The following is a 27,747-nucleotide window of genomic DNA, read 5'->3' on the forward strand; positions in this document are numbered from 1 at the left end:
CTCCAGCAGCTCGCACGCAGGCCAGGGATAACTTTACAGAAAGACTTGTGTGAGAACAGCACAGATTTTGTGAATGTGAAGGTAAAACGTGCCTCCCCTCAGCCTGCTCCCCACCCTGTAACCTCAGCGTCTCTTCCATGAAAACCCCTCCCATCTTCCTTAAAAGACCTCTGGTGCTAAACGTAGAAAACCTGCATTCATTTGGGGTGGAAGCTGCACAATTAACATCACAACAAGCAGGAAATGCAGCGAGGGAGCCCAGGAGCTCCAGGTGAATGGGCTTTCACCCTCAGGTCTTGTCCTTCCCGACTCTCTGTGATGTTAATCCTTCATTCTAGCAGCAGTTGTTACCATCTGTGCTGTGGAATGTCCCGTACCACAGAGGAGCTGCGCTTGCAAGGAAAAATCCTTCTCCAAAAAGTCTTTGCCTTTTAGAAATGAACTCTTGGGTACACAGGTGACTGGCTCTGCAGAAAGCATTCCCAGCTGCAGCACCAGTATTGCTACTTTACTGTTCCCTAGCAGGAATACATCACTGGACGCAGCGCAGGGCAGGCGCTGTATTTGGGGGTGCATCATCCTGCAAACAACTGGTGCTCACAGCAGCTTCTCTTGGTGCTCCCAACTGACAAACCTGTGCCAGCTGAAATCCTGGCCGGTGCTCAAGCACCGGCACTTGGCTCTGTGTGGCTCCAGCTCTCAGAGGAATCCCACTTCCCACATGTCCGTCCTGGCAGCTTCCCTGGGTTTCAGTTCAGCTGGGAGCACCATTTCTCTTTAGCTACTTTTACCTGATGTGTCGTAACCCCCCTTGCTCAGGAGGACGGGCGATCGCCCATGCGGTGCTGCCCAAGGGTTTGCTGGAGTCCATGAGAAGTACCTGAATGGCTGCAGTTTTGTTCCTTTTGGGGTTCACTCGCCTGAGCCAAGGGACCTCACAAACAGCACCGCCCCTTTGTCCAGGTTCAGGACACCCTTTCAGCCCTGCAACCTGGCAGGACCCATCTCGGCAGTGCGTGACGTGCCTTGTAAAACTGGGCCCCGGTTTCCTGCAGCCACACACGGGTGCAGCCAACACCACATTGGTGTCAAGAACTCCTGCAGAAGGGATGCAACCAGTGCTGCTTGCGCAGGTTTGTCTGTACCAGCTGCAGCGTGCTGCAGGACGGAGCTTTTCTGCTTTCTTGCTTCTGCCCGTGTGCTTTTCCCCTGAGGAATGGTCTCTCCTCTTTCCAGCCCCAACACACATTCCTGATCCCTCCCTTGTTCTCCTCCCATTACCATCAAAGGGGATTCTCTGTGTTCTGAGGTGGGTGTGTTCACAAATGACTAAAATAATAGAAATATGTTGGTGCTTGCCTTGTGTTCTCTGCCTTTTATGTTCCAAATGCTCCCCATTTTAAGACAGGCCAGACGGGCTCATCAGACATGGCTCTCAGTAGAACAGAGGCCTTTGCTGCAAAACCAAATGTCCCTGCATCTTCAAATGCAATGCTCTGGAATACCTGCCAAATCAGAGTCAAGCTGAAAGTGCTGTGCAAGTATGCAAACATCAGATGCTGGGTGAAAATCTCTGTACTTAGACCCCATATTACAACCTCTTCATAGGAGAAACAATGACAAAGCATACTGCAAGGGGAACACAGAAGTCTAATTAATACAGAAGACCAACACCACCCTCAGCCCTCTCCCACGTACAAGTGACCCATCCAAACGAGCAGCATATACAACTTTACAAAGACGTATGTACGGTTCTCTGGTCAGCCCTTATAAATAGCGTTTTACATATTAAAATAAATATGTCCACATTGCCCAAGTAGCAAGAGGTTTCTTCGTTATTTAAAAAAAATATGTTACAAAACAATATCATTTATATTTCTTGCTTAGTTTAAAAAAAGTAATAAAAAAGTCATTTTATAAAATAATATGAAAGTAAATTGAGTACAAGAGTGTCCATCCCTAGCACGTGTCCTGGGCTTGTACGTGATGATGCACCGTGAGATGCTGACCTCCAGGCAGTCAGGTTATCGTTCCTTCACTCCTAGTTGGACACAAGAAATCCAGTGCTTGCTTTGTTCACCACTTGTATCAAGTCTATGATGTAAAATTCATGGCAAGGGAAGAAGTCCTAGACCTGGGGAAGATTCTCATTGCTGCTATTTATGGCTTTGCTACTCCCTGTATCAGATTGCCTTGTGTAACACAGGAAAAGGATGTGAATGGGCGAAGCTGAGCCCTGGAGTTTGGAGGTAACACGTTCTGGTCAAATGGTGTAAGCAAGAAATTGCCTTTTTTTTTTTTTTTGCTGGACACATCCTAAGTGTGCAAGAGTGTGGGAGCACTGGTACTGGTGTGTACAAGTCTGAGCATGCATGGGTGTGAGCGTGCGGCTGCCTGCATGAGCATAGGGAAAATTAGGAAGTGTGGGAGAAGGGCTCAGAGTCTCCTCCTGATCTAATCTCCGCCCCTCTGCAGAGCCCTTCCTAGTTACCACTGCTGAGCATCCCCAGGAGTTTACTGGGCTCCAGGCCCTGCTGCTGTGCCATCTTCTGAACATCAAAACCCATGTGCATGAGGAACTGGATCACATTCATCTCCTGCCCTGTGAACTGGTCCCTGATGGTGGGACACGAGGGGTTGCAGTGAGGCCATGGACAGCTGTCGATCAGATGAATTGGGCAGCCTTTCAGAGGGGCCTTTCCATTCTTGTTGCTCTCGTGTAGGCTCCGATCCCAGCAGTGCAGGGCACGGGGGAGCGACGTCCCCTTCACCTGGATGTCCGTCCAGTGACTGAAACGACAACGGCAGAGCCCGCATCAGGCTGTGGGAACAAGCACATCCCCCCAGCTGCCCACTCATGGGATCTGCAAAAGCACTCACTTGCGTGTAATGATCTCATGAGACAAACAGGCAGGAGCAAAGCTAGCACTGAGGGAAGAAAGGAAACATGGATTAGGTCTTGGAAGGACAAACTCACTCCTACTAAAGAGAACCTTCCGGACTCAGGAGAAGGCAGATTTTTTGCTGCCCCTGGCAAGAGTTTTAGGAACAGCCATGACTGTGATATAAACCCTGTCTGGACTGGAAAGTATCCAGAAGAAAAGGGACTGCTTCCTGCCTAACAGTGTACATCTGCAACAGGACTCCTGAGTGCCTGCTCTCATGTGAAGCAAGTAAGGCACATTAACAGTTCCTCCTCTCTTGTCTCATCAACTCTTTGGATGTTTTATGATTTTCAAAACATCCCTGCGAGGTAAATGGCTGCGTGGTGGCAAGGAGTCTGACCTTGCCTTGGAGGCAGGAAAGAAAAAAACATGTTCCTATTGATAACAAAGGGCAGCTGACAGCTGTGAAGCTCGAAGTTACTTCGCACTGACCCAGAAATAAAAGGCAAGATCATTGCTGTAGATGAACTGAAAGCCACCAAATTCACAACACTCAACTCTGCAGAGATGTGAGAAATGCTGCTAGAATGCTGGATAAAAATGTCTCTTAGAAAGAAATGTGCCAGATTTTCCTCAATGGAATACTTACGTCACATCCTTCAAGGTGTTTCTTAGCTCCCTACCCAGATTCTGGATGTAGAGCCACTGCCCCTCCTGAACAGGCTGGCCAGTGAGGTGAACATTGTCTACAGTAAGCTGGGCCTCATCAAAGAGCCATTGGACAACGAAGACTGGACCTGGGAAGACAAAAGATTTGGAAAAGGGATTGCTCTAAGTTAGCTGCAGATACAGAGGAAACCCTGGAATCCATTTGATATCTCTCCTCTCATACTTACATCGAAGAGTAGGGTAAATCTTATATCCAAAAAAGCAATTCCATTCCTCTCCCTCTTTAAACTGTAGCTTGCAGCGTTCAGGAACAATCCCATTCCAATACCTAAAAGACAAAGCAGTAACAGAATGAAAGCCATAGTGCAATCTTAACAATAGCCTTTCCATTCTATCTTGGCTATACTGTCCCATCAGTCACATTTTAGAGCATCCACAATTGCACACAATCTTTTGCACGTCTAGATTTTAAGTTATTGTCTTCTCCAATAAAATCATTGAAAAAATACCAATGTAGATGATAAATACTCTTTAAGTATCAAAATGGAGGAAGATAGAGGAGGAGGTAATCTTCTCCATGCCCTAACCTCTTACAAAAGCCCTTTAGAGCATCTGATTGTACCTTATGCCTCTTCTGATGGCTTCTGTTGGAGCACATGTGATAGTATCAATACAGTCTGTTCTGCGATACTGTTTATTATCCAGGAACCATCCAGAGTCTGCCAAGCCTCGAACCTGAATTCCTGGATAACCCATCTCCTCCAGCTGCTCTGCCACTCGATCCACATTCAGGAGCACTCCTGTCCCTCCAGCACTGCAACAGCAACATTAACACTGCAGTCATGAAGCGCACACAGCTACAGCTTAGCACATATACCCTCTCACAGCAGTGACACCCTATGGACAACTTCATCTGTCTACACAGCAAGGCACCGCAAACTTGGTAGTCACCAAATTATTCCTTTGTTTTTCAAACCACTTAGAAATAAAGCCAGTGCTGAGTAACAGTTGTGATACCTCAGAAACCAGATCTGTTCTTATTCATTCTTCTGGGGGATTTATGTGCTTTGTATCAGTCAGGTTTGGCTGCTCAAAAACTGAAAGAATCTGAAGTGAGACAAATTCACCCTTCGCAAATTTCTATATTCCACCCATGTAGCATATGCTGAGCAGTCCATAGCTCTGTGCAGCACAGCATGGTTCAGAGCACCCAGTCAGGCAAGTCTGATGGCTCCATTCACATGTGCGAAGTCCATTCCCCAGCGGCACACATCTCATGGTGTGGGCCAACAGGAGCCAGCACACTTGATGCAGGGAAGAACAAAACATTCCCTCCCTCCTGCAAATCTTTCACCTTGATATTCTATATCCCTGGTTTTACCATATAAAGAAGAAAACAGAAGAGATACGGGGTTTGTTGCTGAGACCTGCCCCCTAACAGCCTTCTGCTGTGGAAATCTCCTCTCTTCACCACAGGAAATGTAGGTACCTACCTGCTCCCTGCTAGCAGCAACACTTTGGCAGTGCCAAGGCCTTTTCCCACCAGCTCCTTTATAACCTCCTGAATGATCAGTGCTCCCATGAAGGCATATTCATCTGGAAGAGATAGCTCAGTGTCAACAGAACTGTTTCTTGCTCAGGTTAAGACTTTTGCTTCCTCCCCATGAATGCTTAGCAACCTTATGAAGAGGTTATCAACCTAAAACCAGGCCCATTTTCTCCACCCATCTCAGGTACATCTAACGAAGGATACTCCCCCCCTGCTTCTCTGAAAGAGAAGAGCCTACAGAGCAGCACGAGCACACCCTCCAACAGCAGCATGCAGGAATCGGTACATGCAGAGAACAAGAAGGCAGGTGCTGGGTGCCTTCCTCTGTACACAAGGAACACAGACACCCTCCTACCACCTGGAATCTCAGTTCCAACATCCTGCCTCCCTTTCTCCCCAGTTCATAAAGCCACTCCAGTCAAGCTGTGTTTCACAAAGGTTACACCTACATGGGCTGCACCTCCAAGAGGCAACCCTCTCTGCTGGAGAGCAGCTGCTTCACAGGGACAGCTAAAAGAACCAGTGGAGCAAAAAGCTCCCTTATGGTGACGAAATGTGTATGCATGGTATTCACCAGCAGTCAGCTTCCCAGTGCAAGCATTAGTGACCACAGACATGGAGTGACAGTGTCTGATTTAAGGCCAGAACTCACAGACCAGCTCAAAGAGAAGTGTTAACCTTCTGCCTTTTCAGTGCCACAGCACGGCGCAGCTTGGGCCAAATCCTTTTGCTCACAGCATCAACAGTGCTGTGTAACCTTAATTTCATCCTGGCCAAAGAAAACTCTCCATGAACAAACAAGAGGATAGCTAAACCCCTGGTGGTTTTATAGGCATCCCTGCACCCAGACACCAATCCTGCTTCAGTTGGGAAACACAGAGAAATACTTGAGGTAGCACAATCCACCTGCAGGAAGCCCAGCTTAATTCAGAAAGACTCCTTTAAGCAGACTCTGAGTTCCATCATCATCAGAATGACAGCCGATGGCACTGCATGTATTAAAATGAACTGTTCCTGTTCCCCAAAGCAACCTGCACACGGCCTGACACAGGACAGCTCCTTTCAAAGGCCAAATATCCTCCTGCTACAAGTCTGAAACTAAATTTACTGCACTTGCCTCTCAGGTCAGCAAAGCCAAAGTTGCATGCGACGCACCATGGTTCCTCAGCTACACCATTTATTTTGCTGTGTGCTGGAACCTGGAGATTCATCTAAAAGGAATTCTATTCCTCTAATCCTCACAAACTGCATCGATGCAACATCTCTGAAAGCAGCTCTGAACTATGTCAAAACAGCCCAAGCTAAAGAGATCAGGATGTTTTATCTGGAAGTGGCTTGATATCCTTTCCTGCCCTTCAGCAAGAAAAAGCCTGTTATTCATTCATGTAACTTCACAGAAGTCTGGCAATATCCTTTAATGTGTGACGTCTGGGGCAGCAACAGCCCATCAGTAACACTCACTTTTCTCAGACTTGGAAGAGGCACCACTCCAAACATCACTTGAGCAGTAAGGGATGAATCTGCAAGAGAGAGTTGTGTGAGCACTGATGTTCCTTCGACATCCTGGGAGGGGGGAGGACAGGGGCAGGTGACTGGCAGAAAATTAAGCCCTGGTGAGGAAAAAAGGGAAGTTTCTCTCCCCGTCAGACACCTTACCTTCTGGCACACCAAGTGACAGTCGGAGCTGTCTTTTCTCCTGAACACTGGTAGTTTTACTGAGTTCAATCAACAAATAACATGTCTTTTATCAACCTAATTGAAGCACTGAGCTCAGTGGACAGAACAATGACCAAGACTTTGCTCTTAGCTGTCCCACTGATACGATGGATGGCCTGCCACGGGGAAACTCTGTGTGTCAGTTTCTCACACAAAAAATGAGAAGACCTTCTCAAAGCAGTGTAAATGCTGACTGCAACCACTGGAGGTTTTTGCAGGAATTAATTTATCTTCCCTTTTTTGTCTCCAGCTTGCAGAATGCCAGATAAGAGCCCCCTCCTCTGCTCTTGCTCCCTTAAAGAGATGCGTATTTAAACTAGTGTCTTTCTCATTTCTCCCTTCGAGCCCTCAGCCCACCACTCACAGCAGTATTTGGCACTTCAGCTATTTGAGAAGGCTCTCTAAGCTAGCCCCAGTTTTTCTTCATTAGATCACCCTACAACTCCAAGGAGCCTGGACTGAAGTCTCTCCAGCCTTTGCCAGCGCTGGTTGTTAGGGAGCTGGACTGAAACAAATGAGGAAACATGCAATTTCCTCCCGCAAGTGTTGGTCTTAATCTGTCTTTGTAGCATTCTTGCCAGCCTAGAAGGCAGGAGATGCTGTTTAAGTATCCCCCTGTTGCCCTCCGTTGTCTCTCCTTACACCATGTTGGCGTTCCACCAGTGAGGATTCTCTTCCGGCTGTGACGACAGTATCCCGGTTCCTGCAGATGGGCACAAAGAGAAAAGAAAGGCACTGCTGACAGGCTGTGACTTCATGCAGCACCTCTGAACATACAGAAAGCAAACATCCAGGCCGAAACATTGTTAAGGGCAGTGAGAGGGGTGTTTCTGAACCTGCCCTTAGGCAGACGTGACTTTCAGAATCTGATTCACGCTGGGTATGAAGCTGGTCTAGAGGCCACTTGTAGCACAGAAAAGAACCAGTGACACACACCTAAGATTTAGCCCTTTCCCCAAACCCAAATCATAGCAGGTGAATGCCAGTACATGCAAGTACAGATCCGTGTGATGGGAGAGGTTTTGGTGTTCATATACAGCGAGGATGAAGAGAGCAGCTCATGATTTCAGTGCTCAGCATTTCGTTGCTGCCTCAGGAGCCTGTTGGTCAGGAGCATGGGCATCAGGGTGCTAATTCCTCCCTACATCTGATAATGGAAGATGCTACAAATACTTTACACATGCACCAAACATTCACTTTCAGAGAATGCCTGCAGCCGGTTATGTGAGTTTACACAGCTGTAAACGGGGAAAGGTGGAACCAGGCAGCTGCAGGTGAAACCCGTATGGTAGACCCAATTCCTTCCCACACTCACAAGCCTGGTCCCCCAGCAGGAAACATGCGCGGGAGAAAGTGCCTGTGTCCTGACAAACCGAGTGAGGCCCGAGCTCCTCCGATAGGAGTGAGAGGAACACGAAGTCGCTGCAAAACCCAGAAAACCGAACCCGGCTCTGAAGATGCCATCAGGTCTGGGAGGACGTGCCCGTGTTTAACGTCGCGCCGAGCACGCGTGGGCAGCCGTGCAGCAGCACCTGTGTGGCACGAGAGCCTGTCCGAGCCGTGGCACGGGGCGGCAGCAGCCACGGCGCAGCGACACGCGTGCCCGCACGGATGCCGGGGGTGCCTGGGGGCGCTGGGCGATGCCGACCCGCGCGCGGCCGTCCCGGTCGGTGCCGTTCCTCGGGCACTGCCTCCCCGGGCAGACTCACCCACACGGGTCGCGGGCCACTCCCGGGAGCTCATGAGCCTCCGCATGGTGTCATAGCGGGTGTCGCAGTTCTCCCGGTTGAAGCAGTACCACCCTCCTGTCAGGGGAGAGAGGGGTCAGCCGCCCGGGGCCGGAATTGCCGAGGCACAGCGGCCCCGCGCCAGGGCACGGAGGGCAGCGGTCACCGTCGCTCACCTTCCAGGAACAGCAGCCACCGCCGGCTGCCCTTGGACTCCTTGAGGTAGTAGCTGCGGACAGACACAGCGGCGGCGGCGCCGTTACCGGGGGCCGGGGCGGAGCGCGCGCCCTCCCCGACCAGCGCCGCCGCCTCCCGGGAGCGCTGCTGCACCTGTCGCCGCCGCGCCGCGCGCCGCCGCAAGGTGGCGCCACAGCCCTCGGGGCCGGGCGGGGAGCGGCGGGGTCGGGGCGCGCGGCGCGGGCAGCCGCGGCGGGCGGCGGCGGCGCGCGGGGACTCACCCGGCCGGGCTGCCGTCGTTGCAGGTGACCGAGGCGTTGTGCAGGAGGTGCAGGCGGAGGTCGTGCGGCAGCGCCTGGGCTGAGCAGGGGTACAGCGACTGCGCCAGGCTCTTGACCTGCGCCATGAAGCTGTCCATGTTGCCCTCCACGGCCGTGAAGTCCAGCGGGAAGCTCTCAGCCGCCGCCGCCACCGCCTCGCCGCGCTCGCGGGCCGCCGGGCCCCTCCGCCGCCAGCCCTTCCTGCCCTCGCCGCCGGGCCCGGCGTTCAGCAGCCCCAGGAGCAGCAGGAGGTGCACGGCCGCCGTGCCCATCGCCGCCCGCCGCCACCCGCCGCTCGCCGCGGCGGCAGCAGCAGCCAGCCCCCGGCGGCGGGCAGCGCCGCCCGCGCTCCGCCGCGCCCCGCCGCGCCGCCCGCGGGGTCGGGGGTCGGCGGCGGGCGGCGAGGGCAGCGAGGACAGCGCCGCAGGCGCGGGCTTAGCGGCGCGGCTGCCGGCGCAGGAGCCCGCCACCCGCTCCCAGGCGGCGAGCATGACAGAGGGGCACGGAGTGCGCGGGGAGCGCGCCGGGGGCGCCGCCAGCCCGGGCGCCGCGTGGGGCAGCAGCCGGCCAGCCCCCGCCCTGCCCTGCCCTCCGCCCCCTCGGAGCGAGGCGGAGGGAGTGGGGGGTCTGAGCCGCGCCGCACCGGCACGGCGGCCCGCTCCGTCGGGGCGCACCCCAAGCCCCCCGCCTCCGGCGCCGCCATCGCCGCCCTTGCCGGCGCCGGGACCGCGGCCGCGGCCGGTGGCGCCCGCCAGCCTCGCCCGCAGGGCGGCGGAGGCGCGCGGCGGCCTCTCGGGGGCCGGGGAGGGGGGTCGGGCCGTGCGGGCGCGAGGACCCGCACGTGGCAGCCCCCGCGGCAGCGCCCCTGGCCCGCGCCGCCCCCCCGATGCCCCCCTCTGGCAGCCCCGACGGCGGCTCCTCCCCGGCTCCTCGTGGGCGGAGGTGCCCCCCCCCCAGCTGCCCTCCGCCGTCGGTGCGGGGTTAGCTCCGGCCCGCAAGGCGCGGCGGGGAGCCGGAAGCCCGCAGGTGACGGGGGCGGCGGCGGGACGCTACCGGCCGCGTTTGGGGGAGGCCGGGAGCGTTTCCCGTCGCGGGGGCAGCCTCCGCGCGGGCGGCGGGTCCTCCCCTTGGCTGCAGCCCCTGGCCAGGGACCGCGCCGCGGGGGCTCAGCCACCCTCGGGGATTTCCCCCCAGCAGCTCTCCCTGTTTACTCCCGGGCTAGCACATTCCAGGTGGTTGCAAGAAGAACCCCGCAGAAAAAGCCACGTTAAGTGCCAGCTTCCAGGGTGTCACCTGTGAGAACTGGCATGTCAGGGAAGTTATGTCTGTGTCACAGGCCTCGGTGTTAAAAACCGAGGAAAAACAGATAAAACGCTCCACCCTGAATAATTCCATCTTCGTTTAGATACCAGGACGCGCAGCTCACCCGCTCAACAGCCCTCCAGAGAAGAGCAGGAGCCCGGCTGTCTTCACCGGGAAATGCAATCTATCTGGGACTAGAAAAGGTGAAAATAGTATCATTTTAAAACAGTAAGTGGAGAGATTTTGCAGAGCAGGAGTTAAGGCTGACCAGCTGCTGCAAGTGTACTTTTTACCTTTGGACTTTATTAAGTGTATCCTTAGCTCTAAATTTCCTACATATAGAGCACAGAGGTTTGCAAGTTGCTTGCCATGTTAGGTTGTTCTTAATCTTTCAGTTACTCTCACTTAATCTTGATCTTAGCTCTGTCCTCGGGCAGAGTTTTACCTCCAAATGTTTTCTTTTATTTAAGTGCTGATAGTACCAATAGTATCTTTAAGCCAGGAAAAGCCACTGAACTGAACACACTCCTCCACACACACATTACATCTACTCAATAGAGTTTTAGTCCCAGCACAAGTCTGTATCATTGTTATCTTTTTCTACACTGGCCTAAACATCCCTTCCTCACTGGCTGGCAGATACGAGCAATCCATCACTAGCTCTAGTTATTGCCAGTTAGAGACCATGCCTGGCTGCCTGAGCAGAGGTGTAGCTGGAAACTGGTTAGTTTGCAAAAAGTCTGACCAGATGAACCACTAAGTCCCCAAAAGAACTTCAGGATCATGGAACAGGTGGTATAAACAACTCCAGAACCTTGTATTTCGCTTGTTGCAGCAAGAAAACAGGATGGACTGGGGGGGTCTGCAGTTACTGAACCTTGTAACACATTGTACCAGCTGTTTTGTGTAGGGGCAACTGAGTGTGCTTCACCACTGAAAAACCATAGGGCAAAGTTAAAGTTGCAGATCTTTGGGCCTTTGTCCAAAGAGTTGAAGAAAAGACATTTAAATTGTGTCTGTCTTGGCCTTACCTCTTCTGGTGCCAGTAACAGGAGGATTTCTTTCAGAGCACTCTTACCATTTTTGTGTTACCTCTCAAAAAGGAGCAGGGGGCTGTTACAAAGAGTGCAAAGATTATACAGCTTGTGAGGTTATGGCATGACAGACTGCTCTCTTCTAGATATTTAAATCCAGTACAGTTTGACATGCTGAACTTGAGAGAACATCCACGTGCACACAGGTTTCAAAGAATTTCGTTCTTCAGAAGGAGAGGTTTGCTAACTTCTTTTAAAAGAAACACCCTACACTGAATGGTTTGGGCTTGGTATGGAAGGAAGCTCAGAGAAAGCTGTGGAGGAATTGGACTCCTGCTCCAGGCACTGGAGATTGGGCATATTTATGGGTGGGAGTAAGGCTCAAAGGAGGCCAGCAAGAGATTCTTAATGGTTGGGAATAATGTTAAGGGAGATGCTGTTACTATTTAATGCCTTTCAAAATGAAATATCCTGCAGGGTGTTCCATTATGTCCTCATGTATGTTGAAATGTATTGGACTCTGATATACAATAGCAAATGAGACAGTTCTGAGATTCCTTAGAGTTCTGTCAGGATCAAGGCAGCTCTAGGACTTGCCTCTCAGAAGCTGAGAGGATGATGCCCCGAGTCCTGGCCAGCACTTATGCCTTGAGTACCTTTCTCCTTTGTAGCCAGCTCTCACACCTGGTGTAGGCAGCTCTGCAGCCCTGGCTGAGCTGAACTCCCCTGACTTGTTCTTGGGTCTTGTGTTGATCAAAAGCGCAACACAATGTGCTGTGCAATGCTGTGGTAGGGAGCCATGCTCTTGAACATCCCCAGGACACTGGTAATCGGCAGCACATACTGTTGGTACAGATGGGAGGAAATCTTTTTGGAATCATCATTACTGCGGTAAGTAACTGTTGTTCTGCATTATAGTTTGGAACTGGTGGTAACATATTTCTAGATGTTCATAGTTAAATTCCTATCAATTTAAAAGAAATTAAAAAGTGGGGGTGGGGGAGAGGTTTCTATGCTTTATCATGAAGCAAATCTATGCATGATTCTCTGTATGGCTGTGGCAATGCAAACTTGCATCGTGCCAGGGGTACAGATCTAATGCAAAGCACTAGCTGCCAGGAAGGGAAGGTGATTTTAGGGAAAGGTCATTCTGCAGCTTGCTCACTGTAACCACAAATGAAATGCAGGTTCTGAGAAGGTCTTGGCATGGCATACGTTTTGCCCACCTGGCAGACTTGCAGGCATCACTTGGTCCTGACAGTGGCAGAAAACCAAGTTGTTAAGGGTATTTTTAACTATTCCCTAATGAGTTCCTCTTTCTTTGTAGCACTTTAATGAACTCCAGGTTGTAGTTACCTCCCACTTCTTTCTCTTGCAATGCTTCTAATTTCAGATAAATATTTGAGATTAGAAGTGGCTGTGGGTATGAAATGTGACCCTTAACCTCCATGCCACTTTCTGATTATGACATATCATTAAAAAACAGAATAATCAATCCCACAACTTGGAAATGTTCAGCTCAAATTACATTGGTGTCTTTTTAACAGGACCAACGTTTCTTTAAGGGATGTGGCACTTCCAAATGCAAAATAGAAAACAGCTGTCTGCTTCAGACATCAAATAGGAGCTACCCCCATACAGAAACAAGACCAGTTCGAGGGGTGCTCCATGTAACTCAAAATGTCAAAATGTATCTTTTAGAATCTCATGGCTGCTCCACCTCAGCAGTTGAACAATCACTGGTGTTAACATGGCCATTATAATTGCTTCTTCTTACCTTCTCTGAAGGTATTGATGAGTGGAAGGACAAGATGTCTTCGCTCTGTGTGAGATACTTGCAGAGCTTTGGGTCTGAACCCTATTTTAAAGACTAAGATGAATTTGCACACCATAGGTATTTGTTGCACCCTTCATAGGCAAAAATGTGTCAACTTTCAGAACAGTCTTGCCCTTAAGGCCTCATATATGTGAAGGCTTCTTCACATATTTTACAGCAAAGGCAATTAAAAATGCAGAGAATGATAAGAAGCATGTCTCTAGACTTGTGTTACAGAGGTGGAAACAGAGAATGATTAGTGATTGTTTCTTGATAAAAGCTGTGGAACACCAAGGAAGAAATTCTAAATCAAAGTTAGGTACTTCTGTCGTACCACACAATTTGACTGTGGCATCCACTGCCCCAGATCCTGTGGGTGCCAAAAGTGCAGGTGGGCTCAAAACGTGGCTAGGCAAATTCATGTGAGGGTAATCCATCAGATTAGATGTAAAGACACACCTCTGACTTGGGATGTCTGCAAGATGCGGACTGGTGAAAACTGGAAGTTAATACTGGGGAAAACATAATGGCAGTCTGCTGTTGTGCTGCTGTTCCCAGCTGCTGTCAGAGGTAGTGCTGTGATTACCTTGGTGTGAGCTGTTCTGAGGAAGAAACTCTTCTACCATGTGGGCCTCTCTCCTACAAAAGAGAATCATGAGAGGATGGTCAGGACCTCCATGCACAATATTGACTTTCAGAGTATGAACAAAGTTCTTCACTACATGAGCCAAGAACTGACAAGTGAAAGGAGGATGGTGGCAATACCTCTCTATACAGCCGTTGTGTTTATATTCAGAAAGTTCCACAGCTGCTTAGCCAAAATAGTAAAAACAAGTGCACACAGACAACTTCAGGGTATTGACAGATGACTGACGAGTTATTGCGCTGTCCTGTGGTAACTGGCCATACACCCCTTGTCCGTCCCATCTCTGAAAGTAAAACACGACTTCAACCATTTTAATGTGTTTAGGATTTACAAACATGGCCTGGGATGCCAATATCCTGAACGCTGTAGCTGTGTAGGTAATATGATGATACCTCCCAACAGAATGGAAAGAAGAAGTGTAAAGGCATGTTTAGGTGTTATTTTTAAAGAACACATTATACACCAGGACACCCTTTGTTACTATTAATACAACTTAATTGAGTAGCTATGGTGTTGGGAGGACTCAGGAATTCACATGCATAAGCTAGGGGATGTCTCTCCATCACTAAAATTTCCATCCTCTCTTTTTCTCCCTTCTCTCACACTGCTGATAAGGTAAAAACAAGCGTTATCTTTTACTAAAGTGTCTTTCCCTTAAAAGGATATTTTTCCTTTATAAGCCAAACAGAGCAGACATTTTTGTGGGCGCTGGGGGTAGCAGTGGGGACTTGAGCTCAACATATATGACAAATATAGAAGAAGTAGAGAAAGTATTTGGCATGTGGTAACAACTTAGGCTAAATAAATTCCAGTGGTTACCCAAACTAAGGGCTGGTGTGTTTTTTTTTCTTTTTCCTTATGATAGCAAACAAAAGAGTTGAATCTCTGAGAGTGCCTTCAACACTGAAAAGGTGGTGCTGAGCGTGAAAGGTTATGAAATCTTGCTGTAAAATATAAGATAATCTTAGCTCCCTATAGCTGCAGTGCCCTTGCCTGAACGATTGAGTTTGCAACACTAATCCCGAGATGCAAAATCAACAGCTTTGTTTGGTTGTTGTTTTGACCAGAAGGAATGGCCTTCGGAGGCGACCGGGTGCTGTGGTTGGCCTTAACCCGCGGTGTCCTGACTGCGGCACTGCCTGGACACCTGCATGGCAGAGGGAGCGCTCCCTGCAACGTGGCTGCTGCTGTCAGTAGCTTTAGTGCTTTGCCCAGGAGCACTGCTCTGGTACCTGGAGCCGGCCGCTGCCACCACCGCTTGGTGAAGAGCTGAGAGAGCTGAAATGCCTCGACGTGCCGCGCGCCCGGTTCGGTGCGGGGACCGCGCCGTGCGCTGCCGGGAAAAGCCCCGGCACAGCGAAGAAACGTTTTATTTCTTCAGAGTTGTTTGACCGATCCGAACACCGCAAACCCGGCAGGAAACGCGCCGCGAGCCGCAACCCTGGCTCCGGCTCCTCCCGCTCCACTGGTGGCTCCCTCGGCCGAGCGGACAGCGTGTGCCCGGAGCACGCTTTGCACGGGCGCCCGTGTGCCGGGCACCCTGCGCCAGGCTGCCCTGCCCCTGCTCCGAGCGCCGGTAGTACCGTGACCTCCCGCCGCGGCCACCCGGGCACAGGCCCCAGCCCTGACCTTCGGCTCGGCCCCGACCCTTGCCCAGGCCCAGGTCCAGGCCCCGGCCCCGGCCCCGGAAGTCCCCGGCCGGCCCCACCAGGGCGGGACTCGCCCGCCGCGGCCGCCTGGCCCCCGCCTCACCTCCGCTCGGCTCAGCGGCAGGGCGGGGCGCGGCGCGGCCTGCAGCAGGGGCGGCCCGGGGCCCAGCTCCGCCCCAGCCGCGCGGGGCCGGCGCCTCGGAGGGAGGGAAGATGGCGGCGGCGGGCGGGGGGGGCGCCGCGGTGTCGGTGCTGGCCCCCAGCGGGCGGCGGGTCACAGTACGGGTGGGGCCCGGCACGGTGCTGCTTCAGGTGGGTCCCGGGGGGCGGCGGCGCGGCGGCGGCAGGGCCGGCCCGGCCCGTAACGCCTCTGTTCTCTCCGCAGATCCTCGAGGAGGTCTGTAGGAAGCAGGGCGGCAGCCCCGGCGAGTACGGCCTCAAGTGAGTCTCTCAGCGGGGCCGGCGGCAGCTCTGGCCGGGCCATATTGAAGGCTGCTCAGCGCCGCCGGTGGCAGAGGCCCAGCGCGGGCCCGCGGCTGCGCTCCCGGACAGGGTCGGGCCCGGCGGTGTCGAGTCGGCCGCCGCGTCCTTGGCAAGGGGCCCAGCCGGTGCCGAAGGCCTGCCCGTGGCCCGGCGCGCTGCCGGGCGGTGGCTGCCACGGGTGGGTGCCCGGGCTTGCGGGCCCCGAGCTCGGGGGTTTGCTCGGAGTCATGGGGAGAGAAGGTCCGTGGGCTGTTCTTCTCCAGCAAAGGGATTTTGTTCCAGTTAACCTCTCCCGATTTCCCCATGCCAGGTTCCCTTTGCTCTTGGATAGATACCGAGATCCTGTGTAACTTCCACAGAGGTGTCTCTCCCCACACCCGCAGCTGTAGCTCACTGACTGATAGGGCTCCAGTCGCACCCTGTTTCTTGATCATAGACTTTTACGGTATCATGAGCAAGAGATTATTTGAGTGGCAGTAAAAAAAGTACCTTTTTATTTAACACTGAGCACCAGGCTTGACTATTCAGTTCTGTTTCCCTCTTAAAGCCTGAGGAGAAACATAAATTTGAGTATCTTATCTGTGATCTCCACAAACTGCAGCTTTTTGATATGCAGAATAATTTTTGTGGAATGTTTTCTGAGTTACCAGTTCTGCATTGTTGAATGCTGCTCTATGGCTCCTAGTCAGCCTGCAGGGAGTTACCTTGCTCAATACCTGTACTTTGCATTGTTGTCAGTCCCTGAAGTGATCTGAAGGTTACATAGGATGGTTCCTGGTGTTTTCATGGGCTCTGTTCTTGTTTAGGTTTCAGAGGAGCGTGTTGGATCTCTCTTTACAGTGGAGATTTGCCAGGCTGCCCAACAATGCCAAGCTGGAGATGGTGCCAGTCTCTCATAGAGCGGAAATTGGAAACATGGTACGCTGGTTTTCGCGGTATGCTCGATTAGTTCAGTTATCACTTTTGCTGAATGTGGTCATGTCAGATCTCATGAGCAATAGCATGGTTAGACTTGGCCAATGCTTGAGTGGGAGACCACCCAAAGACTGTTTGAGGTGTGGTGGAAAGTGGTAATTTAGTAGCTGGAAGTCTTTGCTTACAGTTGGCATGTTGATAGAGTTCCAGTTGCAAGTGGAGGGTAGGGAGATCTTTTGGGGCACATGAAAAACTAGTAGTCATGAATGTGTAGGAAGTTAAACATCACTGATGACTTTGCTCAGCAGCTGAGTTACTAGCTCAGTTCCATTTCCTAATTTCTATTTCTGTTGCTGTTGTCTGCCTCTGAATTTTTACTAAATCTCACATTCTTACAAGATTCTCTTTTGCTTCTTTCCCAGCACTGCTCTTCACGGTGTGTTCACACAGCTTTAGAATGTTTTGTGACATGCGCTGTGTTTAGCAGTTGCCAAATGTCCCTGCTTTGTGTAATTTGCAAACAGCTTACGGATGCTGTGTTCTACAGGAATTACTGTCATGTTTAGGAGGTTTAAAAATCTTTGATGCGTGTCGTTCTTACAGCTGGAGACATGATTTTTGAAATGATGCATAGGTGTTAATGAATATAAACATTGAATGTGGTACAAATGGTGTACGGTCTTAATTAAGTGGCCTGGGAATGAAAATTTGTCTGTCACTAACAGTCATCTCTCTTCTTAAAGACTTCCTCAGGTGGAGTTTCTCATTTTTTGAGAAAGTTTCAGGTCTATTAGTGCTACTCTCTCAATGTCTGTCTGTCAAATTGTTAGTGGTATTTTGTCATAGGCAATTGCTTTACCTGTCACAAAGACAAACTGATACACACATTGAAAAGTGACCTTTGTAGTACACAAAGGTTTTTCAGTCTCTGCTGTAGTTCACTGTGGGTGTACAGTGCAGTATGGGGAGTCACAAATGTCTTATGTTTTTCTCTGTAAAACCTCCATGTGCTTTGTTTTGGTGCTAATGTTTTCTTCTGACTTTGTGGTAGAAAGAAGTTTGTGCTCCATATGACGTATTTAGTTAAAAATACCACAAGCTGGTAGCATCTGCTTAAAATTTTCAGTTAAAGTTGTGAAAGGGGTGAGAAGGATTGTGCATTGTAAGAGAAGGTTTATAACATGGAATCAGTGCTTTAGATCACAAAGGAGAAGAGCCAATGAAAGTTTAACTTATTATGGTTTAGTTGTATTTCAACAGAACAGTCTACAGAAGTGACTCCAAGGCTTCCCTCAGAGAGCTTGTTGCTATTCTGTGGAGCTGAGAAGATACAGTAAATATGCTTGTGAAGAGTACAGTCTAAACAGAGTCGCTGTCCCATAAACTAAGAGCAGAGATTCCACTTGGAAGGATTTTACAGACAGTATAAGAAAACACTTTGTACGGAACAATTGACCAAAAGAATTCACTGCCACAGGGAATGAGTGTCAAATACTGTAGGGAGTTAAAAACAGCCAGTTAGCTTGACGAGAGCTGACTCTGGTGGCATTGGTGTTATGCCCTGATACAGTGGCAGCTGAGATGTGGGCTTGATCACGCAGGCCGGCTGCGGTAATGTTGGGATGAATTTGGTTCTGTGCCTTTTGTTATTGTCTCTTTATTGAGGTAACTTGCATGGAAGTAGGTGTGCTTTCCTGTCGTCACTGGCAGCAGTCTTACCCCTAGAGCCAGAACACTGGTCTGGATAAATTGCGAGTTTGTTCAGCAAACGTGATATATTTATAGTAGATGGATTTCTTTCACATGTAAAAATCATTAATTCCCATAAGACAGTTCTTTAGTGACAAGTTGAACAAATTCTCCTTTGTGGTGGCGGGTGATACAGGGGTACCATCAGTACAGTTCTAGTGTTAAAGTTGTTAACCTTCTGTTTATGTGTTTGTAAACTTAAAAGATAATTGGCACTGGTCTATTATTTATAGAGCCTGGGGTTTTCAAAAAGACTTCTAATTGACTGAATAGGACTTTCGTGACATGCTTAGCTTTGAACTGTTGCCCAGAAACTGATGCAACTAGTAGTCTGAATTTCTGCGCTGGGTTCTTATAGAATGGTGATGTCAGCTGTCATCACTCTGCTCTAGCTGAGAATAATGTAATACTTGTCTCCAGCATAGGAGAAACCAGGAGGTTGTGTTAATGGTGGGATGACACAACTTAGTTCTGTTGGCTAGTTGTTGATGATGTCACTGTTCCCTTTATGTAGAAAAACTCCTGTCTCCAGCAGATGACAATTTGCAGTCCTGTAAGGACTGGTAGGAGCTGAGGCAGATGACAAACATATTCCACCAAGGAAATCACAGTTGATTGCTGGAGTGTGTGGAGCCTGTTTTTTCCCGTCACACTCTTGCTCTCCCCTGCATGCTTTCCCATGTGTCACTCGCTCTCACAGAGTGGGAGGATGCACTGACCCCGTTGGTAGGGACACATGGAAACACTAAATGGGACGTTTGCATTGGCCTGTCTCAGAATACGTTTCAGTTCAGGATGTGTCAGGGAAGAAGGGCCCAGGAAAGCTGGTTAATAGTCAAGGATTGCCTCCTCCATGCTCAGGAGCTGTCCATTCCAGTGGGAAGTCAGGTAAAAATGCCAGACTCCTAAAGTAATCATTTGAATACACCTCTGCATTTTTAATAGTGTAACCCTTTGCAGGAAGTGTTTAGAAGGAAGTCATGGTTTTTTGGATAGCAGGTTCTACAGATCACTGAAATACCTAAACAAGTTGTAAAGACAAGGAAGTTTTCATTCAGTTTCCAGATCAATTCAGTGTGTTTTCCCACAGGTTCGGATCGCATTGCAGTTGGATGATGGCTCCCGTTTACAAGACACCTTTCTCTGTGAACAGACTCTCTGGGAACTTCTCAACCATTTTGCAAAGATTAGGTGAGCAACACAGTGAGAAAATACTTATTTAGGTGTAACTCTGCATGACAATATTTAGTTATAGTTACAGTGATCCAGCTAAGTCCTGCAGATTTGTAGAAATTGCATTTATTTGACTGTGGTTTTTCAGGTACCACACAAGATGTTTGCCTTTTCCTTGCTCTTTTAGATTTGACACTCCACAGTTTCATTATTATTTTTTAATCCTGGAGTAGCACTCATTGTTCAGGGCATGAACTGGTAACGGACTGCTAAGGCCAGGAAGAAACTGTACTTCCATGTTAATGATGCCCCATCCCTGGCAGTGCTCAATGGACGAAGTTTGGAGCAACCTGCTCTAGTGGAAGGTGTCCCTGCCTGTGGCAGGGGGTTGGAACTGGATGAGCTTTAAGGTCCCTTCGAACCCAAACTGTTCTGTGATTCTATGATTATTCAAGAAAATATGGAGCTTTCAGCAGGCTAGTGTGGAATCTTCAGAAGATTGATTATGTCCTGTTTAAATGGAAGAATTTCTGGTCCTACATTTGTTGAATATATGCAGGTGTTATAAATCTTATTATTTGAGTCCAGTCTACATTCAGAACTTTCTTTTGTCTTTAGTTTGACTTAAAAATACTGTTTTGTTTTGAAATGTCGAGCTAATGAACTTTTCTCCAAAGACAGTTCTTTTATTTTTGTCATGGCTTGGCAGATGAAGTCTTCAAGCTGTGACAACCATTCTATTCTGGACAGAATTCCCAAATTTCATTTTTTCCTATGGTAGTTGGCTTTGCCTTTCTCTTGATAATGTTCTTCCCCCCCCCCCCCCCCCCCGATTTTGTTCCTTTCTTGCTAGCTTAGTAGGACTTGCCTGTAACAAGATCAAAGAAGTGACTAGTGCTGCTGGCCCAAGGGAGGGAGTTTGGATCAGGGACATCTTCTGTATAGCGGTAGGGCATTGAAGAGTTAGTGCTCACCTCCTGCCTTCCTGTCTAACTCCCTTCAAATTGTTTCTGCAGCTTCAGCTTTGTGGGGAATTGGCTTAAATAGCTGATGCAGGTGAAAAATAGTGTTGTCCCTACATTATCTTTCAGGTAGATAAGTTCCCTAACCCAGTTTAGGGTTGCCTCTCATAGGCAGTTATGACAGGAAGTGTAGCATGTCTGGAAACAAGGAGCCAAAAGGAGGAAGCAGCAGGTGGGTAGGAGTGGTACATGTCAGTTTTGGCACTCAATGTGCTGTTTCATCAAACCATAGTTTGGGGTAATGCTTGAGGAAGTCTACTGACTCTAAAGTGATACAAATGAGCCTTACTTACCATTTGCTTTGTCTTTAATGGTCAGGGACCTGGTCTACCCTGTGACATTTACTGAAGTCAGAAGGGACAGTCTTGGTGTAAATACTAGAGAGAAGACAATGATTTTTCTTTTGATTGAGGAAAGAGGTAGACCAAAGGAGCCAGGTACAATTTTTCTAGGTTTTTAGGGGCCCTCTTGTACTTTGTGCTCTCTGCTTGTTGCATTTCAGGAACTGCTAGACTGGTGTGCGTGGCAGTTATGGACAGTGCCAAATAGCCTTTGTGTGGCTTTTTGCTGCTTATTTCTCAATACTAAAATTATAAGCATTTATATAGAATTAAAAATTAAAATTTTGAGGTTTTTATATAGTTTTGCTCCTTCGGAGTTTTTTTTGTTGATTTTTTTTTGTTTTGTTTTGTTACAGGTTATTGTAATACTAATAGCTAATGTACATGCTGCTCTTTTTAAGCTTCTTAACTGCTCCAGTGTGCTAAGCATTATTAACTTCAGCTCATAAGACACAGCTGTTCTTTACTGCCCCCTGGAAGCTCAGATGTTTGGGTGGACTTTGCAAACTTTTGATTAAGTTCAGCAAGCAGCAAAGATGCTGCCTAAGACAGTCACAAACCAAGCCAGATCTGTAGCCATCCATATAGACTTCATGGGCTGAGCTGATTTTCAGTGTATTGACTCAGTTGACTAACTAGTCAGCTAGTTGCTGACTTTTGCAGAGTCCTTCCTTTGACTTTCCAACTGGAGACCTTTTCCTGGAATACTCAGCTGCTCTAAGTGCGTGAGGGGAAGTATTCTAAATCCACTGGAATTTCCCCCAGCTTTTCAGTGTCCATCTTGGCTAATTGGGTATGGAGAAGGTCTGGAAGCTATTGTAAGGCTGCTCCTCCTCTCAGCGTGCGGCAGTCCTTGCACAAGATGTTTACAGGCCCTGTCAGATCACTACATGAAGGAATCTAATCTGCTTGCCGTTCCCCTTCTGAAGAACATCACATCAAAGAAATGACAGTGTGTTTGATGTGTGTGCTTGCCTCAGTGAATGCATGTAACGGATTAACAGCAGCTGGAGGAGGAGCCTGCTGGCTTACAAGAGTTATACAAAAATAAGTCTCTGGGGGATCTTTGCTTGGAGTCTGTTCTGCAGAGACTGGTTGAGGGCACAAGCATTGTATACCCTTTTAGCATGAGGCCTGGGAGAACTGTTGCTTTTCTGTCTCCCACTCTTGCCTGGCTGGCAGCTTCAGCAGCTCTGAAGCTGTTTTATATAGAAGCAATCACAGTTTGGACACTTGAAGACAGTTTTGACAATGACTGTGTCTCTTTGCTGCTTTTATGGTATCATTCATTAAGGTCAGATATTTTCCATACATTTTTAGATGACTCTTCAATCCAAAGAGTTGCTTGGATTGAAGTAGAAAGCAGTTTTGGAAGGTGAATTAAACTAGGTTGTGGAAGCCAAAGTGGTTTCGTCTCTTACGGGTCTATGTGATGAGCACGTGCGTTCCATTGTGCCTTGGTTCTCTCCTCCTAAATGGTAATCATCCACCTTTCCTGATAGACAGGGAACTTGAGGTTCAAGCTTTCATTTCTCTGATTTGCTTCATTTTGTTCAATTTGCAGTATTTCTTTCTGTTTGTTGTAATGCACACACAGAAAGAAACTGACCTGTCCCAAGACAAGTACAGTCTAAAGTCTGGTAACTATTTAACTTGGAGGAGGGATTAAAAAGAGCAAGTATTACTGAATTGTGATCCAGATTGGGTATTAAGGCACATGAAGAATGATGTGCTCAAATTTATCTGGTAAGATCAGCTAATTTCAGAGCTAACTTTAATTATTTCGACTTAGGTTTTAAGTTTTCAGGGCTGCATTTAAGGAACAGTGAATGCATTGGAGCAAGTTCTTTACCTAATGTCTAATACTGATTCTGTGTAATGGTTGTTGCTCCTGGGACATGGAGGAGAGGGTTACTAGCTAATGGCACTTCTTGCTATTGCTGTGCATTGGTTTTGGGAGCAGTAGGCTTGTCTACAGGTGCTGCAGTATTTTGCTTTTTACTGCAGGGAGTTTATGGAACAACATGGTGAATTCTCTCCAGTCTGTGTTTACATGCGAGATGAGGTAAGTCAGCAAAGTCGTCTTAACTGTCTCTCCTCCTTCTGTCCCTAAAAAATAAGAAAACTCAGCTCTGCTTTCCAACCTGGAAAGTGTTTCTTTTGAACTTTCTTGAGAGGGGAAGTAGAAAAATGTTGGTCTTTTCAAAGCATGACGTGTCTGTATGGAAAAACTTTCTTGGAACCTAACACTGGGCTGTTTAGACCTCTGAGCCCATAAAATGAGCTCAATGACCTGTTTGTGTTTTTCTTTCCAACTTCTTTTAAAGCTTGAATCAAAACAGTGGCTTCATTTTAATAAATATTTGCTTTTCTCTGTGTTTTGATCTTTTGCTATTAATGTTTTGTTTAATATTTTGTATGTGTGTATTACGGAATTTGCTCTCCCTAGCTGTCCCTTCACTTCCTGCTGACCTCTGTGGACAGATCATCTTTATTCTGGAGCAGGTCATTACAAACATGGGAGGTGTATGTAATGAAATTGTCTGTCTGTCGGCTCTGAGATGTTGCCAGTGATTTAACTTCTGACATGAAAATAATGCTTTGCTGAGGTTGGATCTGTTTGGGACGGATGTATGGGATGAAAGAATATGTAGGTCATCTTCCCTTCACATCATTTAATAAGCAGTTAATTTGGTACAGCAGTACAGGTGAATACAGATGCATTCCGATCTCATTTCCAACTGCAGAGTGTGTTTTGTGCTGTTTCTGGTGCTGTGTGATGTTTGTTTGGATAGAAGCTTCTTTCTAGAAAGAGCACTTTACATGCTCTCCCAGGGAGGCAGCTGCCACAATTACTTCCCTCTGGTTTTGTTGCAGATCTCAGGAAAAAATGCCCTAGAGAAGACAACGCTGAAGTCACTTGGCCTGACTGGAGGCAGCGCCATCGTCAGGTTGGGAGGAGCAACGTTTGGGCTCTATTTTGTCTTTTTACTCTGGGGGTGAATTTGTTTTATTTAAAATAAAATAAAAAAAGGCGGGGGGGACCCCAAGAGAAAGAGTTCAGAGTGACAAACAGAGAGCTCAGCAGTGACCACCAAACAGTGCTCAGGAATGACAACCACACAGCTCTGGATTGTTGCATTTGCTTTTTATCAGAAACTGCTGCCCAGATGTGCTCCCCGCAGCTGCAGCTGCTGGCACTGACCCCCATGTGCACATTAAAGGAGCTTGCTTGTTTCTTTCCTCCTCTTTATTTATTTATTTTTCTTCTTTCCTGTGAGTGGAACAGACAATTCAAAGTGAAAAATCTTTCTGAGGGGGCAGTTGTCTACCACTTCATTCTTCCCTGCCTCCCAGTCCCTGCAGTGCCTCCTGCTGACTGGGAGGGTGAGGTGGGGGACAGTGGCAGCCTTTCTGTGATCTAGCCAGTTCTTTGCTTTATATCCTGGAGGTAGGAGCGATTAGAAGCTGTGCGTTACAACTCACTGCTGCTTTTTCCTGGAAGCCAGAGTTCTTCCTGTGGAGTTGGTAGTTTCTGTTCTGTTTCTTTTTTTTTTTGCGCAAACCCCTGTCCCCCACCCTTAACTTCAGAGCAGCTAGGGCTTGTTCTTTGTGAGTGTCTGGAAGCAGCAGATCATTAAATTAGGGGATATTTCAGTCTAGCTGTCTTTATGCCATGGTCATGTTGGGAATGGGGAGGGCAGTACTGTTAGGATAAATGATTTTGTTTTTCTTTATTTTGATGTCTTCTCTAAGAGTTGTCATGAAGAAATGCGGTTCATCTGGTCAGGAGGAAGCTGTGGGTGCCACGGTGCAGTGTAATGAGCTGACAGTGAGGCAAGACCCAATTGAAGGAGCAGTGGATGTTCCCCTACCTCAAGCAAACACATTCCCAAAGGACTTGGACCACGGGGATGTGGCCATGTCTTTAAACAGCTGCACAGACAAGCAAGACTTAATTAGAGAATCTCATGCCAGCTTGGAAGAGCTGCGGCCTTCCTCAGAGCCTGAGTTGACCCCATTTGTCCCTTCTTTTGGAGATGGACAATGTCTGGGGGACACTTCTGTGGCTGCACCATTTCTTGAGTTAGATATGTCATCTTCAATGTTGCCAACAACAACTTCTAGCCCTGGAGGCCCTTCTAAGCCAAAGAAGTCTAAGAACAGCGAAGAACTGCAAAAGGAGCAAGAACAGGTAAGGGAAAACTTGTTTGAAATGAGGGCTTTTTTTATCCTGCCTTGCTTGAGGCTGAACTCCTACAAGGAAAAAGGTGTTTCCATATTTAAGACTTTTTCCCATAATATGGAGTTAGATGTCTTGGCAGAACTAGATGTCACCAGACTTGTGTTTTATAATACTCTGAAGGTGCTTACTGCTTATTGTACCTGACTGACCTCCCAGATCACATGGACTTGTTAGTTTTATATCTGGAAAGGGATAACATTTGTAGCTTGTTGTAGGATTGTCCTAGGAGCAGAAGTGGTCTTAATAGAGTTGTTGAAACTTCGTTCCATGACTTTGAAGATCTGAAAACATGGTCAGAGTTTCACCTAGGTTGTAAGGTGTGCTTTCTCATCTGAGCCTTTCTGTGGGACACAGAACTCCTTCGTAAAGCTATTGTCCATTGTCAGCATTATCCCATGCTGACAGTTGTTAACATCTGCTTCCTCAGAGTTCCTTCTGCCTGTGGTCACTCTGACTTACATTTTAACTCTAGGTGACACGTGGTAGAATGAAAGGGGTATAGAGCTAGGAAAGGAATTTTTCAGCTATGGTTCCATCTCACTTGCTAAGAGTTCAATACTTGGAAAAAAAATCGCAAACAAACAGGTCTAGACAATTTTCTTTTAGTCCAGTCCCATCCCTTCTGTGAGTCTAATTTTCTTAGTATTGCAGATGAAACAGAAAGCTTCCATCCTTTTCCTTCTGTATTTTTGCTTGCATATAAAAGTCTTTTCTGTCTTGCTCTAAAATATCCTGCTGCTTAAATAAAGTCTACCTCTTTCTGACCCTTTTTCCAGCAAGACAGTTACACATCTCATTGCATTGTTGGTGTCTCTGTAGTAAAACTGTACTGTTTAAAAATGCTTTAGCCCATGTAGAGATACCAGAACTGATGGCTCAAGAGTGCTGTGATGCCATCACAGGATTGCCTTTGAATGCTGTTAAGTAGGCTTTCTCTAGGGCAGCTGTATGGAATTGAATGCCTTCAGCAAGGTTGGGGATGTCTGGCAGGCAGTGTAAAATAAGCTACAGGAGGCTTTAAATTCGTACCTTACTCCACATTGTTGTGCATTGGGAATTTCATGTCCTGGTTTCTCTGTGACCAGCTCTTTCTCTTGCCCCTTCACTGCACATATCATCACTGTGGTTGGCTTTAGCATTCAGAGATCCCCTTCATGTTTTCCCACTTTTTAGGACCTCCTAGAGTGAGAGTTTTGTGTTTATCTCTGGTTCTGATACAGCCATGGGATTAAACCATGGAAAGCCTTAGGTAGAAAGAAAGTGCCTGATGAGGTTCAAAGGGAGCTTGATCCAGGAGGAATTTAGCAGGACTGTATGTATGTTCTCAAGTTGGTGTGGAGATTCTACCTTGGTTGACTTCTCTGTGGTGGCAGTTCATTCTTTATGAGTTTCCGAATTGTTCAGGAGCAGAAGCCAGGCCCTGGAAGGACTCTGGAGCAGTTACAAACGTAGCAGGAAGAGGCTTTGCCAACCCAGTGGTGAATATTTTCATGTATTAGAAACACGTTTTGGTCCACCTCATCGGGAGGTGGACCTCATCAACCTTTGGGAACAGACCCTGCGCATGGAGCACTGAATGGTAGGCTGGGTGATTTGTCCAGTCTGATGTGTTGCTTGCTTCAGTCGCACTCTTGCCTATGGGGGATTTGGAAAGGAGGAGTTTCAGTTGTGTCTGAAAAGAAGCAGTGCGAGGGTTTGTGCTGGGATTCTTCACTGGTCCCGTTGTCTGTACTTCTTTGTATGCTGGCAGGAGAGACGACTCATTTCATCATTTTACTGGCTACAGCTTGTTGGGCACGGAGCTGTGCAGCGGTGGCCTGAGGACTGTTATAATCCGGCATCTGCCTGGGGGTTGCAGTCCAGTTCAAACCACTCAGAGGCACTTCTGGAGCCAGCCTCCCCTCCAGTGTGAGAGCAGCTTTGGAAGCAGCTGCGGATTCTGTTGGGGGGGCTCTGCCCTTGTGTTAAACAGCATGTGATTTTGACGGCTGCTTTCAAGCCCTTTGATCTCTGGTGCTTTTGCTGCTGATTGATTACATTTTGTTCCCTCCTCTGTTCCTGCCATCCTCTGCTCTCCTTGCTCTCAGCAGCTACAGCAGAGCAGGGCTGGCCACATGGCATCTGCTTTTTGTCCCTTTTCAGTCCTGAGGAAAAAACCCAAAACAAAACAAATTATTTTTAAACATCAAAGGTCCATTTTTGTAAAAGAATCTTCCCATTAATGCTTTGCCTGTGTGTGGTTTTTGAAGCTGAAGAGAGAGGCTGGATAAAATCTGTGCTGGCGTCCCTTCGTTTCTTGGGCTAAGGATGGTTTACAGACAGCTGCGT

General features: G+C 48.4%; 2 protein-coding genes across 5 annotated transcripts in view; one reads left to right on the forward strand and one right to left on the reverse strand.

Annotated features, from left to right (window-relative positions):
* Positions 1-1,630: 1,630 nt before the first annotated feature.
* NOTUM (notum, palmitoleoyl-protein carboxylesterase) lies at positions 1,631-9,330 on the reverse strand. The gene is made up of 11 exons (XM_061479877.1): positions 9,005-9,330; positions 8,723-8,775; positions 8,529-8,624; positions 7,462-7,522; positions 6,565-6,623; positions 5,048-5,150; positions 4,177-4,368; positions 3,782-3,882; positions 3,535-3,682; positions 2,881-2,928; positions 1,631-2,790 (listed from the first exon to the last, which is right to left on the reverse strand). The coding sequence occupies exons 1-11, from the start codon at positions 9,313-9,315 to the stop codon at positions 2,484-2,486; spliced, it is 1,479 nt and encodes a 492-aa protein (XP_061335861.1). The 5' UTR covers positions 9,316-9,330; the 3' UTR covers positions 1,631-2,483.
* Positions 9,331-15,660: 6,330 nt separating this feature from the next.
* The window catches only part of ASPSCR1 (ASPSCR1 tether for SLC2A4, UBX domain containing), a 38,527-nt gene continuing 26,440 nt past the window's right edge, over positions 15,661-27,747 (forward strand). The window contains exons 1-7 of one of the 4 annotated variants that reach the window (XM_061479937.1): positions 15,661-15,802; positions 15,876-15,931; positions 16,780-16,891; positions 19,728-19,828; positions 23,181-23,238; positions 24,051-24,124; positions 24,930-25,368. In XM_061479937.1, coding sequence (XP_061335921.1) covers positions 15,704-15,802; positions 15,876-15,931; positions 16,780-16,891; positions 19,728-19,828; positions 23,181-23,238; positions 24,051-24,124; positions 24,930-25,368 — 939 coding nt within the window. In that variant the 5' untranslated portion in view covers positions 15,661-15,703. The remainder of the gene's footprint in view (positions 15,803-15,875; positions 15,932-16,779; positions 16,892-19,727; positions 19,829-23,180; positions 23,239-24,050; positions 24,125-24,929; positions 25,369-27,747) is intronic. The other 3 variants (XM_061479934.1, XM_061479935.1, XM_061479936.1) reach the window with 3 other exon arrangements.

Source organism: Pezoporus flaviventris, unplaced genomic scaffold (genome assembly GCF_033815535.1).
Source record: "Pezoporus flaviventris isolate CSIRO_AGI_PZ_B2104156 unplaced genomic scaffold, CSIRO_AGI_Pfla_v1 ptg000158l, whole genome shotgun sequence".
Classification (NCBI taxonomy): domain Eukaryota; kingdom Metazoa; phylum Chordata; class Aves; order Psittaciformes; family Psittacidae; genus Pezoporus; species Pezoporus flaviventris.

Excerpts from the sequence above, each read along its gene's own strand:
- NOTUM (XM_061479877.1), bottom strand. The coding sequence starts at position 9,315 with ATGGGCACGGCGGCCGTGCACCTCCTGCTGCTCCTGGGGCTGCTGAAC. Across the intron at positions 4,369-5,047 it reads TTGCTGCTAGCAGGGAGCAG|TGCTGGAGGGACAGGAGTGC; the intron begins GTAGGTACCTAC and ends TTGCTGTTGCAG. Across the intron at positions 2,791-2,880 it reads CATGAGATCATTACACGCAA|TCACTGGACGGACATCCAGG; the intron begins GTGAGTGCTTTT and ends TTGTCGTTTCAG.